Raw genomic sequence first — 17700 nt, 5'->3', positions numbered from 1 at the left:
GATTTTATTAGGGGTCTACATTATGGATTCCCGAGTTGTAATCTAGAGGATTATTGGTATCAGAGTATTTTGGAGAATTATTTAATTGGGATATTATTTTGGAGAAATTAATATTAGTTTCTTTTCAACTTGATTATTTATTTATCTTTTGTAATCCGTGTTTGTTTATTACCTTAATTATTTGGTATCCCTCGATTTTGGACATGGACTTGGTCAACCCGTGGCTTTAGAATTGAAGGGTATCACATTTACACGATGTGCTAGATGAAATCATGTGCCGAACCTTTCCTATGACCCTCAAGGGATCGGTACGAGTTTGGTTCAATAAGCTGAAGCTAGGAACCATCGACAACTTTGAAGAACTAAGTAAACAGTTTGTAATCCACTTCATTATAGGCCAGAGGCATAGGAGGCCGGCCACCTACTTGCTGACTATGAAGCAATAGAAGAGAGAGTTGATCCGGGAATACATCACCCGATTCAACACAGCAATGTTGCAGGTAGAAGAGGTGGATGACAAGGTGGCTTTGACCATTTTCATTGGAGGACTCCAAACCACCAGTATGGCAGAGTTGTTGGTTAGAAGCACATGAACGCTGAAAAAGCCATGAATGCACGGAAGGAAAATGAAGAAGATAACAAGAAGAGGTCAGCCTCTGACACCAAGGATGAGAAGGAAACCAAATATAAGAAATCATTTTTCTACCAAAGCGATAAGACATTTTGTGAGGACTCAGATAAGTATACCAACTACACTCCTTTGAATACATCAATTAACCATATTTTTCTTACAGATCCAAGAGGATTTGTCTTTGAAATGGCCACAAAGGATGAAGTCTGATCCAGCGAAAAGATCTCGAAATAAGTATTGCATGTTCCATCGGGATCATGTGCACACTACGGATGATTGTTTTAACCTTAAAAGTCAAATTAAGAATCTGATTTGAAGGTGTCACTTACAAAAGTTTGTTGCCAATGAAGGTACCAACCCAAATAATTGCCTTCTGGGGCAGCAACTAATTGGGGAGATCATGATCATCTCTGGATGAGTAGACCTAGGATGATGAATCCAACTCAGCTCATAAAGCTAGTGTGATTAAAGTTGCCTCCTAGCTGGAAGTAACCTCAGTAAGTCATTCAAAATAAAGATAGGGGGCATGTCAGTTAATCATTATAAAGGGAGGATAGCTCCCTCACATGTCATCTTATTTTTTAATAAAGTCACGATCACCAATAAGATGACCCCTCATGTTTACGCAATAAAATATTATGTTTTCAGTTACCTGTGAATGACCAATATGGTAATGTTTTACATAAAGCTAACAAAAAACCAAGCTTCCTTACTAAAGGGATTAGATGAGTAAAGCTCGTGAAAACAGTTCATTTACTAAAGGGACGAGCTGAGTGAAGTTTGTAAGAATTCATTCTCTTACTAAAGGGACGAGCTAAGTAAAACTCGTAAAAATTAATTCATTACTAAAGGAACGAGCTGAGTAAAGTTTGTAAAATTCATTCCCTTACTAAAGGGACGAGTTGAGTGAAACTCGTAAAAATTCATTCCCTTACTAAAGGGATGAGCTGAGTGAAGCTCGAAATATTTATTCCCTTACCAAAGGGATGGGCTGAGTAAAGCTCGAAATATTTATTCCCTTACCAAAGGGATGAGCTGAGTGAAGCTCGTAAAATTTGCAAATAATATGTTAGATTCCAAAGAAAATCTAGCTTTGCATCACTAAAAGTCATTGACCATAGGTTTGAACCTACGCCTTTACAAAACATAACCTTGATTTGATATATGTATTAGTTCCACCTTGGGAAGAATACCCCAGTGTACTGTTCACCTTGGAATAATAACCCGAGGTTAAAAAGAAAAACAAAAGTTACTGTTCACCTTGGGAACTATGCCTGGGGGGGCAAAAAATTTGCCTAGTACTATTCACCTCGGGAACCGTGACGAGGTGAAAAAAATTGCCGATACTATTCACCTCGGGAACGTACAGTACCTGAGGTGACACTGTTCACTTCGGGAATTGGGCCCAGGGGTAAAAAAAATTTAAAATTAAAATTTTTACTCGGAACAGTACACGAGGTGACATTGTTTACCTCGAGAACTGTGCCCGGGGGTTAAAAAAAAAAGTTTGACATTCCCAAAGCTAGATGAGCAAGCTTGGGAATGCGGGGCAACTGATAAGGTGAATTTAGATAAGCAAATAAGATAAAAATAAAGTGCTTCAATTGGGTAAAAATAACCTAGGACAGTATAAGTTCAAATTCAAGGTGTAGATAGTCTCCGTAACAAACTTTTTTTGATCTTGTAACAAACTAAAAGAGAGCCGACTATAAGAACATGGCCCTACTAGTCAATCAGGTGTGTTAAAAACGAAATATTAAATCTCTGCCTTTATTTTAGACCTCCGGTGACTAACTTGATTATCGGAGAACTCTTGGCAGACATCACACCGGTGTCGTCAAGATTTATAGATCTTCTCCTCTCTTTTTTTGTAAGAAAACGGTGTCGTCCTGGGTCATGCTGATTTTCGCTTCAACAACATGCATCGCACCTGTTTTTTCCTAGTATACTAAAATATCATTAGGTCAACACGATATGAATATGACCTGCCAACACTAATTGCCATCATTAGAAATTTTAGATAAGAACGATTTGGGTCATAATTAAAGCAAGGGCCTTTTTTTAGAAAATAAAAAAGAAAATGGAGGTTGATTAACTGTGAGAGAGAAAAAAAAGGATAAGGGATAAAAAAATTTTATGTCATGTTACAAAAATATAGTAAGAGAGAAAAAAGACAACAAGTGAGAGCGAAGAGAAAAAAAAAAAACAAAAATACTCGTTGCAACCGATGTGCTTTTTGTCTTTTTATTTTTATTTTTATTTTTTATTATTTTGGCAGTTTCATGGTAAAAAAAAAAAAAATTGTATTGGTATTTTTTTTTCCTAAATAATTGTATTGATATTGAATGAATTATAAAACTATGTATAATGGATTCACAAGATGTGATTATTTACTTCTTATAAGTTCCATGTAAAAAACATTAAATTAATAATATTAATATATATCTCTATATATATATAGTTTAACTTTTCAAATGAGATATTTATATTAATACAGCCAAAACTAGACAGATGAACATTTAATAAAGAAATTTTTTAATCAAGAGTCGACAACAGACTCTATTACAACTGCTGTAAACCTAGACCCTACCACATTTCTGTCGCTGTCTCTTTAGCATTGCTCAAAAAATCAATCACCATTTGACTAACCAATCTGTCCAAATCTTTTTCAGGCATGCATGATTGGTTTGTAATGGTTATCAGTGAACTCCATGGTGCTACATTTTTGTTCGACATCAAGTATTTTGTCTCGCAATGAAGCCTCCTTTGTCAAATGCATAACCAATCTGTCCAAATCTTTGAATGAGCTGCCTCCTCCTTTAATGGCATTCAATACAGCCTTAGACGATTCCATGGCTCGAACCATCTCAACCCGATTCCTATCCACCACCAATTGTGCCACCAATCGACCCAACTCGTCCGAGTTTGGAACCGATTCTGCACCCTCACACACTCTAATTGCCACCTTCAACTCCTCCACCAAAAGGGTTGCGTTCACGAACTGATCTGCTCCCATTGGCCACGCCAACATTGCCACCCCCGCAACTAGTCCCTCGAGAACCGAATTCCATCCGCAGTGAGTTAAGAACGCCCCCACGGCTCGGTGACTAAGTATCGACACCTGTGGGGCCCACCCCCTCACAATCCGTCCCCTCCCGGCCACAAGATCCTCTAGCCCAGGTGGGACCACACCACATTTAGCGTCTCCTCTGGCCTCTTTGATGCACCATATGAATGTGGCCCCACTTTTCTCTAATCCTAGTCCCAAAGCTTCCATTTGCTCACTTGTCAACACAGCTTGACTCCCAAAGCACACATACACCACAGTATGGTCCTTGCAACTGTCAAGCCACGTCATTATATCACCAGCCCAATTAGCACCGGGCCCACCTCTTTCCGTTGGCCCAGATGGATCTAGCAACGGCCCAACAGTCCACACTCTATCATGGCCCAACTCATTCTTCAGATAATCCAAGTAATCCTTTTCTAAGGATTCGAACGAGTTAATAACGAGTCCCCAACTCTCCATGTTAGCGCGAAACCCATCCTTGATAAATTCCGAAACTGGGTCTCCTTCGATGTAGCTCCGATATAGACCGGAGAGCTGGTACCAAGGGTAAATAGGGGAATTCGGCATTTTGGGGAACGATATCATCGCGCTATGATCGTCGGGATCATTTCGTTTCGGTAGGTCGCGCCACAGGTAATACATGACGGACAAGGCCATCGCACCCGAAGGTGAGAACACGACACGTAGGATGCCGAGCTGGCAGGCGAGGTGGTGGGTCCACCCGAGGAACATGTCGGACACGATGGCAATTGGCGGCGAAGGGTGGCTCTTGAACCATTGGAGGAGAGGCTGGCGAAGTTCGCCCAGGGCGCGCATCATAGCAGGGGCGGATTTCGGGGTGAGGTCTTTGGCGTTCTCTACGCCGGCGGGAAGGGAGGGGTGCGTAGGGAAAGGCAAGACCAGGGTTTTGATGGAGGATGGGTGTTTGGAGAGGAGAGGGTTTAGGAGAGAGAGGTTTTTGGGGGTGACGAGTACGGTTACCGTGAGGCCAAGGGTGGCCAAATGGTGTGTCAAATCCAGAAGAGGTATCATGTGCCCCTGCGCAGGATAAGGGAACACCAGGATGTGTGCACCGCCTCCAATGACCGGCATCGTTGAATTGCTTTACCACCTATTTTACATTTAGATATATCTATAGAGAGAGAGGTTTGGGATGTTAGAGAAGGAAGTGAAGAACCTGATGCTATTACAGAGTTATATATAGAGAGAGAGTGTGTGTGTTTTAATGCATAGGATTGATATGCGGAATAAGTGAATATCATATAAAGTGGTTACTATATATTCTTGCAATTTGGAGGTAATTATCAGCCTACATGTAGCCACGTGTGTGTACAGGTGGTTGCTTGATTCGATTTCGAGAACTTTTAATTACCAGATTATTATAGCAAAATTAACCAAACAAATTACTTTAAATAGATAAATGAATAATGAGAAGTAATTAATATATATATATATATATATGTGTGTGTGTGTGTGTGTGTCTGTGTGCGTTTGTGAATATACAAGCCAGCATGCTTAATATGTATAGCTTACAAGATGATTTAAATATCATGGCCCCACATGCACATTGTTTTTTAATGTTGAACTTCATGCATGATTCAAGCTTTAATTCTACTTACATAAGATTGGTCCGACCTATCTGAATGAATGATAAGGATTATTTATTATTACTCCGAAAATTAGTCCCATCTATTTGATTTAATTTATGTGAGTGGAGATTTATTTCAATCTGTAATATTATGATGTCATTAATTTTTACTTGCATAAAATTGGTTTTACTTACATAATGAGAAAGTCTATGATACTCCGAATATTCCAATCATCAATTAAGTGATTTTTACCATCACATCTAAACGATTAAAAGTTCCAGAAAGTATTGATTGGATTTCCTATTATTACTCAAAAACAATTATTTGTTTTTGTTATGGAATTGGTTAAAATTATTTCCATCAATCCTCAAGTGAACAGAATCATGAGAGGGTACTATTCCTAAAACAATTATTTTTGCTAGAAAAATTCAACCAGCAACATAGAGAGATTGTTCAATAAATTATGAAGTAGTATTATATTTTTATATGCTACTATTTATGACTAACCAAAAATGATATTAATATGAAAAACAGATTAATTAAATAAATGATATGCAATTACCAATATATTTAATTAAATAAAACAACTATTAAAAGAACCACACCAACACTTGTTTCTCTCCTCTAGCCTCTTTGATGCACCACATTATGAATTTGGCCCACTTTTGTCTAACCCAAAATCCCAGCATTAAATTGGTTGACGTTGAATGGTGCGCACCCAACCCACCGCGAGGAGCAAGTTGAGCAACCACGGTTGGCAGCAGCAGGAGAAATCCCTCACCCACGCACAACCACACACAGTACTGTCCTCGCAATTTTCAAGCCATAGTCCAGTCCAAGTAGCACCGGGCTCACCTATTTTCATGGGTCCATATGGATCTGGTAAAGGCCCAAAAGTCCAATCCCTATCATGGCCCCAATTCCACCATTAGATAATTCAAGTAAAAAACCCTTTCCAACGAGTTAATAACGAGTCCTCAACTGGCCATGTTACCACGGTTGGCACTTGGCAGCAGCAGGAGAAAAAGCTCTGGTCAGAAACAGTGAAACACACACAACCACACACAGTAATGTCCTGGCAATTGTCAAGTCATTGTATTCCCAGTCCAAGTAGCACCGGGCCCACCTATTTCCATGGGCCCATATGGATCTGGTAAAGGCCCAAACCCCATCGTTGCCCAATTCCTCCATTAGATAATTCAAGTAAATCACTTTCCAACGACTTATTAACGAGTTCCCAACTCATGTTACCAAAAGTAACCAAGAAATTACTTTAAATAGACAGATGAATATACACGTTACCAAATCAACAATGGTATTTCTATACTTAAATAAATAAATAAATAAAATCTTATAAAAACAGTGGTGTTACTATAATAAGCAATGCTATTGGCATTGAAATATTAAATGTCAGGAAAACGTAAAAGATGTTGAGAACTAAGTCACATAAAGTGCGGGAACATGAACAGCAGTCAGAATTTGAGCGAGATCGTACGCGACTTGAAACGTAAAAAAACATCCATTGAAAATGATTATATAACTTAGCTTGAGAAACCACATTATACACCATCCATGGATTAAATGAAACCCATTTGTTAAATGAATTTAATTTAACAATTAAAGATAAACAATTGATCATAGGCTTGGAACCGAAGGTTATATACCATAATCTTTAGATAGACAAATGAATAATGACCAATTATATATATATATATATATATATATATATATAACTACAGAGGTAAGATTCTATTTGTGTTAATCTCGTTCACACTGAAAGAAGTAGGAAACAAGGCCTCAAATTGGCCGTTTAATTTAAGAAAGATTAGATTAATATATAATTATATATCCTCTCTCTCTCACATTCATATTAGAGCACTGCTAGAAATCAAGTTCTTATCTTGATCGTTAATTTGTAATGTGATACAGTGTGTGCATGTAAATGAAAGTTTCAAATTAAATGTTGTTTCCGTTTTCTTGGATACGTTTCAAATGACCATTAATACAAAACTAAAACCAAAACCAAAACCAAAACCAACATTCAATCCTCATTAACTTCACATTCGTTTTCCATTTCCTTCCAGTCTCTTTCTCTTCTCGTTGAAAAACATATATATATATATATATATATATATATATATATATATATATATATATATATTCATTTATCATATTCCACTGTATACGAACAAATATCCATGGCACACATCTTAGTCTTCCCCTACCCATCGGCGAGCCACATGATGCCTCTCCTTGAACTAACCCACAAACTAGCCACCCGTGGTCTAACCATCACCATACTAGTCCCCCCACAAAACCTCCCTCTCCTAGACCCAATTCTCTCCAAACACCCCAATTCCATCCAGACCCTAGTCCTTCCTTTCCCTTCCCACCCTTCCCATTCCGTCGGCCTCGAGAGCGCCAAAGGACAACCCCCGAACGCCGTCCGTGTCGTCATGCGCGCCACAACTGACCTCCACCATCCCATCCTCCAATGGTTCCAAAACCACCGCTCACCACCTGTAGCAATCTTGTCCGACAAGTTCCTAGGGTGGACCCACAACCTCGCTTGCCAGCTCAACATCAAACGGTTCGCGTTCTCTCCGGTTAGTGCGATCGCCGTATCCCTCGTTTATTCCGTGTGGCGCGACCTACCCAAGCGAGATGACCCAAATGATCACAATTGTCCGATTTCTTTCCCTAAGATTCCGAATTTCCAAGTTTACCCATGGTGGCAGCTCTCTGCTTTCTACCGTAGCTACGTGGAAAGAGACCCAGATTCAGAAATTGTCAAAGATGCGATTTATGGTGATATAGCCAGTTATGGTCTTGTGATCAACACTTCTCACGAATTGGAAATGGATTATTTGGATCATTTAAAGGAGGTATTGGGTCATAATCGGGTCTGGGCTGTTGGGCCGTTACTTTCTCCTGATGAGGATAAGGCTGACCCAGGGCCCACGAAGGGAGATGGGTCCAAAACGGGTTCGGCCAGAGATGTGTTGTCGTGGCTTGACACGTGTGATGATCACACGGTGGTGTACGTGTGCTTTGGGAGTAAGACAGTTTTGAAAAATGAGCAGATAGAGGGGCTAGCGTTGGGGTTGGAGAAGAGTGGGGCCCATTTCATATGGTGCGTTAACGAGCCAAAGAAGGGACACGTGGAAGGAGGTTATTGCGCAGTCCCGAGTGGGTTTGAAGATCGTGTGGCTGGGAAGGGGTTTATCATAAGGGGGTGGGCTGCACAAAGGTCAATACTAAGTCATCGAGCTGTGGGCGCGTTCTTGACTCACTGTGGTTGGATCTCGACTCTTGAGGGACTGGTGTCTGGAGTGCCATTGCTAGCTTGGCCCATGGCAGCTGAGCAATTCTTCAATGCAAAATTACTTGTGGATGAGTTAAAGGTGGCAATTATAGTGTGTGAAGGTGCACAAACTATTCCAGACTCGGCCGTTCTAGCTCGAGCGGTGGCTGAGTTGGTGGGTGAGAATCGAGTCGAGAGGGCACGAGCAGTAGAGTTGAGTAAAGCAATCGTAGATACTATCAAAGAAGGCGGGACCTCATTCAAAGATGTTGATGAATTGGTTATGCATATATCCAACTAGGGTTTAAAAGGATTAGTAGTTTAACAACTACTTCACAAAAAAGGGAAAAAAAAATGCTTTGTTTTACTAAAAATAATTAAATAGTCCAACACCATGGTGGTTCAACCTAATCAAAACTCGTATTTTAATTTATTTATGATATTTATAAAAGAGTAAAGTACAAAAAACTCTCTACTATACAAAAAAAATGTACAAAAAACACCCTTATTAAAAATTAAATGCATATAAATTCCTATATTATCAATCTTTTGAGCAAATTGCCCCCCAATCATCCATTTTGACCAATTTTTGTATTAAAACCCCACAATGCCTTTAAAATTAAAAAAAAAAAATTCATATCCCTTTTAACTCTGATTATGAAAGTATAAATTTACCCAACTCTTATAAAATTATTCCTAATTACCTCACTGCTGAATATAATAATATATGTGCTTGTTGTGTTTATATATATAGATAACATATATATAGAGAGAAACAAATATATATATGCACAGTGTGTGTATATGCAAACTCTCTCTCCTTCTCTTCCAATTATCTCTTTCTCTCTTTACAGAAACATTGTGTGTGTGTGTGTGTTTTTTTTTTTTTAGTTGCTATTTTTTTAATATATATATAACATATCTTTGTCATAAAAATTATTGTGTTCATCTTCAAATTTTCTTATCTTTAGCCCCCCAACAACTTTGCAATCCTAAGTCCGCCCCTATCTGTACCCAAGTCTCTACTGAAAAAAATCAATTGTGTCAACGATGATTGCAGCAATGGGACGCGAGAAGTAGGACATGGACAACTTTGTAAACAATATAAAAAAAAATCATCTGTGTCAGCGGTGATTGCAGTACTAGGAAGCGAGAAGTAGGACCTGGACAACTTTGTAAACAGTGCCTTTGCCAATTCGACTGATTCGTTCCAGTTCCGTGAAACCCATTTGCTGCGATGGCAGGAGGAGAAATGGAAGGTGCGGCTGGGGACCAGACCTTTTGGGTAATAGGTAGGTTTAGGTCTAGCTGCTGCCGTTGTGGCCGATTGCTGTCGACTGTGGCAGTGGCAGATGACGGTGGTTTAATGGGTGTCATGAGTCCTAATATCTTGGTTAGCTATGGGAGGATAGAGGGTGGTGCGGGGACACGTGAGAGTAGAGGTGGGTAGAGAGAAGAAGTGGGGATAAGGGTAATTTAGGTATTTTATTTTATCAAGTAATAGAAAAGAGGTGTCGGAGCAATTTTTACGCAAATTTAATCGGAAATCAATAAACCCAAACCTCAAGAAGTGTCAAAGCATTTAACCCAAATATTTTTTCTTCTAAAAAAACCCCTTGCCCAGGCTGGCCCATTATCTATGTGCCTAGATATCGACATCTAATTTGTAAAGTATTACATAGTACCCTATAAAATTAAATTCTTGCTCCGTCCCTTATTATAAATGTATTGAATGAAAAATATTATCAATCAACATTTATATTTTTGTATTTATTATCTTCGTTTTTTAAAAAAATTATAATTATTAAAGGTTGCCTTTACTAAAAAAAATTCTGATAAAAAAATTAAATTTCACTTAAAGAATTAGGGGTGGTTTGGGTATGAATAACCCGAGCAATTCAAGTCCCGTCAAAAAATTTAGGAGTGTGGACAAGGTATTTGAGATCATCAAACGGAGATTGAGTTTTGTGATACCCCTCGATTCTAGAGTCACGGGTGATCAAGTCCGAGCATAGATCTGAGGGATACCAAACAATTAAATATGTAAATGAATACAGAATACAAAAAGAATAATAAGAAATAAATAATATCGTTGAAAAGAAAACTAAATAAATAATCCTCAAATAAATAATAATTAAATAATGCCATAATAAAATCTTTGAATCCTCTGATACCAGTAATTATTTAAACTACAACTCAGGAATCCATATTGTAGACCCCTAATAAAACGAATTAGAAATAAATAAATAAATAAATAATCTAAATCCATAACTAAAATATAAAGATGAATCCTACGTTGAATTCAAAGAGTGAATAAACTGTCTCTACTCAGTATGATCAACCTCTAGGTTTGGAATTGACGAACACCAGAAAAATAATGGTGGGTCAACCCACAAATAAGTTCTAATCTATTCAAATAGAGACCCGATACATGTATATATCATAATTAATTCAACAATAACTAAATAGTCCGTATATAGATATATAAACACTAAAGGAACCTCACTAGACTATAGAGTTGTCTCAACATGAATAGTAGACAACATGCAAAACGCACATATAGTGAGCATGAGTACCTAGACCTACCAGGACACACAACTACACTATATCTAGCTACATATTCCTGACAATATACACACCCTAACTACTGATCTTGAGACTCAAGTTCATATCATGGCGTATAATTATATATGTAAAATCCGTCTTATCCAACCATCAAAATAAACCATCCAAATATTATTTTAATAATATGTCATCTAACTATTCCGTTGACCTGACAGGAATAAGTAGGACTTAAATATATAGTTAATTCCATTCCCTTATAAATATAAATAGGTTGGACTTAACTATTCCGTTAATCAATTCCTAAAGTGCCCCCATCCCATAATGGTGCAATCATAATATCAATCATATATTTATGCATTAAATAAATATTTACTAATTTATTTACATTACATCATGTAATCCAATTCTTAATAAATCTATTTTCATTAAACAATATTTAATACTGATCCATCAATTAAAAAAATAATAATAATAATTTAATATTCCAGCATTAATCAGATTCACATACAAATTTATTTAATGCAAAAATCATCTAATCAAACGGAACAAACAAACATATATAGACAATTTAAAGAGTTACTTAAATAATTAATTAAATCCCATTATATCAATGATTTTTCCTTCCTTCCTCGTTCGGTGTGCATGAAGGCAAATACAAATTTTGATTTAATTTACACCAACTGATACTTTTTGGAGCTGAAGATGGGACACGTGGAGGGAGGTTATTACGCTATCCCGAGCAGGTTTGAAGATCGTGTGGCTGGGAGGGGGTTTATCCAAAGGGGGTGGGCTCCACAAGGGTCGATACTGAGTCACCGAGCTGTGGGCGCGTTCTTGACTCACTGCGGTTGGATCTCGACTCTTGAGGGCCTGGTGTCTAGAGTGCCATTGCTGGCTTGGCCCATGGCAGCTGAGCAATTCTTCAATGAAAAATTATTTGCGGATGAGTTAAAGGTGGCAATTAGAGTGTGTGAGGGTGCATAAACTGTTCCAGACTATGCCGTTTTAGCTCGAGTGGTGGTTGAGTTGGTGGGTGAGAACCGAGTCGAGAGGGCCCGAGCCGTGGAGTTGAGTAAAGCAATCGTAGATATTATCAAAGAAGGCGGGACCTCATTCAAAGATGTTGATGAATTGGTTATGCATATGTCCAACTAGGGTTTAAAAGGATTAGTAGTTTAACAACTACTTCACCACAAAAAAATAAAAATAAAAATAAAATAAAAACCTTTGTTTTACTAAAAATAATTAAATAGTCCAACACCATAATTGCTAGTTCAACCTAATCAAAACTCGTGTTTTAATTTATTTATGATATTTATAAAAGAATAAAGTGCAAAAAATTATCTCTTATACAAAAAATGTGTAAAAAACATCTTTATTAAAAAATAAGTGCATATAAATTCTTTTATTATCAATCTTTTGAGCAAAGTGCCCCCCAATCATCAATTTTGACCAATTTTTGTATTAAAGCCCCACAATGCCCTTAAAATTAAACTTTTTTCACAGCCCTTTATTATGAAAGTACAAATTTGCTCAACTCTTATAAAATTATTCCTTACCTCACTGCTTAATATAATAATATACGTGCTTGTTGTCTATATATATAGATAACATATATAGAGAGAAACATATATATATATATGCACAGTGTGTGTATATGCAGACTCTCTCTCTTTCTCTTCCAATATTTCTCTCTCTCTCTCTTTACAGAATCATTTTTTTTTTTTTTTCCAATTTTTTTAAATATATATAACATATCTTTGTCACAAAAATTATTGTGTTCATCTTCAAATTTTCTTATCTTTAACCCTCCCACTTTGCAATCCTAGCTCCGCCCCTGTCTGTCACCCAGTCTCTGCCGAAAAAAATCAGTTGTGTCAGCACTGACTGCAGCACTGGGAAGCGATAAGTAAGACATGGACAACTTTGTAAACAGTGTGCCTTTGCCAATTGGACTAATTCACTCCAGTTCCGTGAAACCCATCTGCGGCGATGACGATGATGATGAGGCAAAGGCAAGAAGAGAAATGGAAGGTGCAGTTGGGGACCAGATCTTTTGGGTAATAGGTAGGTTTAGGTTTGGCCACTGCCGTTGTGGCCGATTGCTGTCAACTGTGGCAGTGGCAGATGGCGGTGGTTTTAATGGGTGTCATGAGTCCTAATATCTTGGTTAGCCATGAGAGGATAGAGGGTGGTGCGGGGACACGTGAGAGTAGAGGTGGGTAGAGAGAGAAAGTGGGAACGAGGGTAATTTAGGTATTTTATTTTATCAAGTAATACAAAGGAGGTTTTTGAGCAATTTTTACATAGATTTAATTAGAAAGCAATAAACCCAAACCTTAGGGAGTGTCAAAGCATTTAACCCAAATATTTTGTCTTCTAAAAAGCCCCCTTGCCCAGGCTGAACTAATAACTATGTGCCTATATGTATATTTATTTTTTTTTAATTTTTACAAAGCAAGAAGAGTTAGAAATTAGATTAGTAGGTACAAAGAGTCAAAACCTGGCACTCCCAGAATCCACTGGAGGCACTAACTACTGGACTATCGAGGCATCTGCATGTGCCTATATATTGACGTCTAATTTGTAAAATAGTATCCCATAAAATTAAATTCTTGCGCTGTCCTTTATTATTTGAATGAAAAATGTTATCAATCAACATTTAATTTTTTGTATTTATTATCTTCGTTTAAAAAAGTATATTATTATTATTAAAGGTTAGCTTCACTAAAAAATAAAAAATAAAAATTAGGGGTGGCTTAGGTATGAATAGCAATTTGAGTCCCGTCTGAAAATTTTAGGAGTGTGGACAAGGTATTTGAGATCATGAGACTGAGATTGAGTTTTTAAATCTTAGAGCTCTAAATTTATTTTAGAGGATACATATTTTACTAAAACCCGATCAACACGAATAACCCAAAATTCAAGAAAAGTCTAGAATTTATATTTTTAAGACTTTGTTTATATATATATATATATATATATATATATATATATATATATATGTTTGAATAATTTAATTTTGTAATGGTATAACATTATGGGGTATTTTTTTCGCAAAGCCACATAATATTTTTTATGGGGTATTTTTGTCATGTTTTGAGCAAGTTTTTGTTCTTACCCTTTGTGTGTACTTTTACTTTTACACTTTAGTACATTTTTATCACCATTCTTATTATTTATAATTCCGTTTCGGCTCTCAAATTTACCCTTATTCTTGTTTTTCTAACCGGTAATACTAGCAAAATATATATATATAGTACAGTAGTGTAATTGGACCGAACCCAATAAAAATATGAGAATCAACTTGTCGTAATGCATGACGTGATTTCAAAACCTTACTTTAAAAAAGTCAAAAAAAAGTTTGTATTGGTTTCGGCTTTATATATATCAATACCCAATAACCTAGTAAATGGCAGAGGCCCATTAATATATATCAGGTCCATCTTTCTGAGCCATGTCAACCGTGGCCGTCGGCAACTGCGCACACATCCTCGTCTACCCTTTTCCTGCGCCGGGTCACATTATACCCCTCCTCGACCTCACCCGTCTGTTACTCACCCACGGCGGCCTCACCGTCACCGTTTTGGTCACACCCGAACACCTCCCTTTACTCCAACCTCTCCTTTCCACCCACCCCTCCACTTCCCTCCAACCCCTCCTCCTTTCTCATCCCCCAAACAGCCCCAATTCCAGTGGGCTCGTCGCTAAAGTGCGCGCCACGGGCGATCTTTATCACCCTATCCTTCAGTGGTTTCGATCCCACCCTAACCCCCCTGTGGCCATCGTATCTGATTTCTTCCTCGGCTGGACCACCAACCTAGCCCGCGAACTCGGCGTGCCACGTGTCGTTTTCTGGGCATCCGGTGCTTTTGCTGCGTCGGTTCTTGATTTCCTGTGGCGCCACCTACCGAGAAATGATGAACCTCACGACGACGACAACTCGATCCGTCTAGCAAATGTTCCGAATTCCCCAGAATACCCCTGGTGGCAATTTCCTCGTTATTATCGCCAATACACAAAAGGCAATCCAGATTTTGAATTTTTCAGGAGCAACATTTTGGCCAACATGGAGAGTTGGGGAATTGTATTTAACTCGTTCACCGAGTTGGAACGAGTTTACATCGATCATGTCAAGAAAGAGCTGCTGGGAAACCAACGTGTCTGGGCTGTGGGACCCTTATTGCCTCCTGATGACGATGCAGTGGGCCCCGGCGGACGGGTCAATGTGCCACCTCATGAGGTGATGACGTGGCTTGATGGAATGGCTGACCAGTCAGTTGTCTACGTGTGCTTCGGAAGTCGTGGCAAGCTGACAAGTAAGCAAACGAAAGCATTGGTGGATGCTATCGAGCACAGTGGGGTGCATTTTATTTGGGCTGTCAAGGCAACAGATAAAGGACGCCTGGCCGATGATGATGCTGGTGCAATTCTTGATGAATTTGAAGAGCGTGTGGGACCCAGAGGTTTTGTCATCAGAGGATGGGCCCCACAGGTGGCGATACTGAGACACCGAGCCGTGGGAGCGTTCGTGACTCACTGCGGGTGGAACTCGGTGATGGAGGGACTGGCGGCTGGGGTGGTGATGCTGACGTGGCCGATGGGGACCGACCAATTCACAAACGCTAAATTGTTGGTTGACCAGATTGGTGTGGCGGCTCGAGCTTGTGACGGTGGGGCTCAGTCTGTTCCCGACTCAACCGAGTTGGCTCGGTTGTTGGCCGAGTCAGTGAGTGAGACGGGGCCTAAGAGAGCACAAGTCGTGCAATTGCGTGATGCAGCTTTGAAGGCAATCGCAGGAGGCAGTTCAAGCATAGATTTGAAGGATTTTCTCAACCGACTCACTGAGCTTCAAAAACAAAATACTTGTGATTAAATTCAATTGCAGGGAAGCTAGCTACCTGATATTTCTACAAGTTAACAAACTGTCTCGAGCTATTTAATCTTGGTCCCATACATCTTTTTATATTTTGATCTCTCAAAATAGTTGTCATGTTTCAAAAATAAATGCATTTTTGAACTATTCTAAATCCTTATTGCATTAGAATGATAAAATAAATTAAAGTGTCAAATATAACACAATAATAACTTTTACATGGGGTTAAATTCAGAATAGAATAATATTAATATTCAATCTCTTAAAAACTTTGAATTTCAAAATTGTACATCTAAACTGGACAAAGGTAATGCATAATCAAATAGATGTTCTAATCAACATGTAAATGATCGACAATAACCAATTTTTTTTATTCCCCAGAAAATAATCGTGGCACCATAAAAGAAAGATTATTTGTTATTTTACGTTTGTTGCTAAGTTTTGGTCCTTGCATATGCTAGCGAAAGTTCAATAGACTTGGACTCTTTTGATTGATTCTAAAGTTCAGCAGATTATACTCCCAAAAAAAAAAAAAAAGGGTCAATAGTGTTATTTTGATTGATGGTTCACATTCTTGGACTTTCCAAGTTTCTAAAAATGGTGTGGCCGAAAAACTTTTCGTCTTGTTCTTTTCGTCTTGTGCCTTTGGACTCAAATTCATCTTGGGCTTAGCGCAGTATTTAGTCATCTCAGGAGTTGCTTCGGCAAGACTTGCGTTGGTTAGTGGGAGATGGTGCTTCTATCTATATTTGGAAGGATAAATGGATTCCGGGTTCCATGCCGTTGGGACCTAGGAGTCTGCATCCCGTTTTGTTTGGGTTGCTGACTTATTGGATGGAAATACCAGAGAGTGGCGTATGGATGTTTTGCGACAACTTTTTAATGCATCTGAGATCCATCGTATCTCACAAATCAATTTACGTCATGGGCCTTTTCCGGATTACCAAATTTGGGAAGTTGAGCCTGCAGGTAAATTCAGTGTTAAGTCAGCCTACAACTTAGCTGTGTTGCTTTCTCACTCTCAAAATTTGCACGACATGCCAAGGGTGGATTGCCAAAGGAGTTCTAGTCCGCGCTGGAGGTTATTGTGGAAGTTTCATTTGCCTTCAAAAGTTGAACATTTTATTTGGAAAATGCTTTATGGGGTAATCCCAATAGGGTATGCTCTTGTTCATGGAGGTTGCTTGGATAATCCGGTTTGCCAGCGATGTGGATTGGAAGTGGAGGATGTTTACCATCTTTTTTTCTGATGTTCCCATTCGGTGTAGGTTTGGAAGTTATCCCCTCTTTGTTGAGATTTTCTTGCAAACCCTTCTTCCTCTTTTCTTGAATGGTGGGATGGAATTAATGAAGAATCAGCGCTTTCCCAGGAAGGTAAGTATCATATGTTGGGTTTGGCTTCATTTTTGTCTGTGGATGATTTGGAAGGCTAGGAGTAAAAGGGTTTTTGAAAAGGAAGAGTGAAATCCTTTGTTGGTTGCCAATTAGCTTCCAGTCAATTTTAGGAATTTGTTAATGTGTACAAAAAATGCCAGCTACTCCTTCACCCATCGCAGCAGACCAATGCCCTTTCTGGACCCATCTTGTGCATGGTGTTGTTAAATGCAATGTTGATGCTTCTTTCTCGAAATTCACTCAGTTGGGCGGCGGAGGTGCGGTGTTTAG

General features: G+C 38.6%; 3 protein-coding genes across 3 annotated transcripts; 2 read left to right on the top strand and 1 right to left on the bottom strand.

Annotated features, from left to right (window-relative positions):
• Positions 1-3014: 3014 nt before the first annotated feature.
• On the bottom strand, positions 3015-4894 carry LOC132286006 (UDP-glycosyltransferase 89B2). The gene has a single exon (XM_059788259.1). The coding sequence runs from the start codon at positions 4791-4793 to the stop codon at positions 3300-3302; it is 1494 nt and encodes a 497-aa protein (XP_059644242.1). The 5' UTR covers positions 4794-4894; the 3' UTR covers positions 3015-3299.
• A 2594-nt stretch (positions 4895-7488) lies between these two features.
• LOC132280995 (UDP-glycosyltransferase 89B2-like) lies at positions 7489-8895 on the top strand. Its single transcript, XM_059782738.1, has one exon. The coding sequence runs from the start codon at positions 7489-7491 to the stop codon at positions 8893-8895; it is 1407 nt and encodes a 468-aa protein (XP_059638721.1).
• Positions 8896-14616: 5721 nt separating this feature from the next.
• Positions 14617-16035, top strand: LOC132280994 (UDP-glycosyltransferase 89B2-like). The gene has a single exon (XM_059782737.1). The coding sequence runs from the start codon at positions 14617-14619 to the stop codon at positions 16033-16035; it is 1419 nt and encodes a 472-aa protein (XP_059638720.1).
• The last annotated feature ends 1665 nt before the right edge of the window (positions 16036-17700 follow it).

This window comes from Cornus florida, unplaced genomic scaffold (assembly GCF_030987335.1).
Source record: "Cornus florida cultivar Cherokee Brave unplaced genomic scaffold, ASM3098733v1 CherokeeBrave_3.0.0_Hap2_Chr11, whole genome shotgun sequence".
Classification (NCBI taxonomy): Eukaryota; Viridiplantae; Streptophyta; class Magnoliopsida; order Cornales; family Cornaceae; genus Cornus; species Cornus florida.
This window is presented reverse-complemented; position numbering and strand designations above follow the sequence as displayed.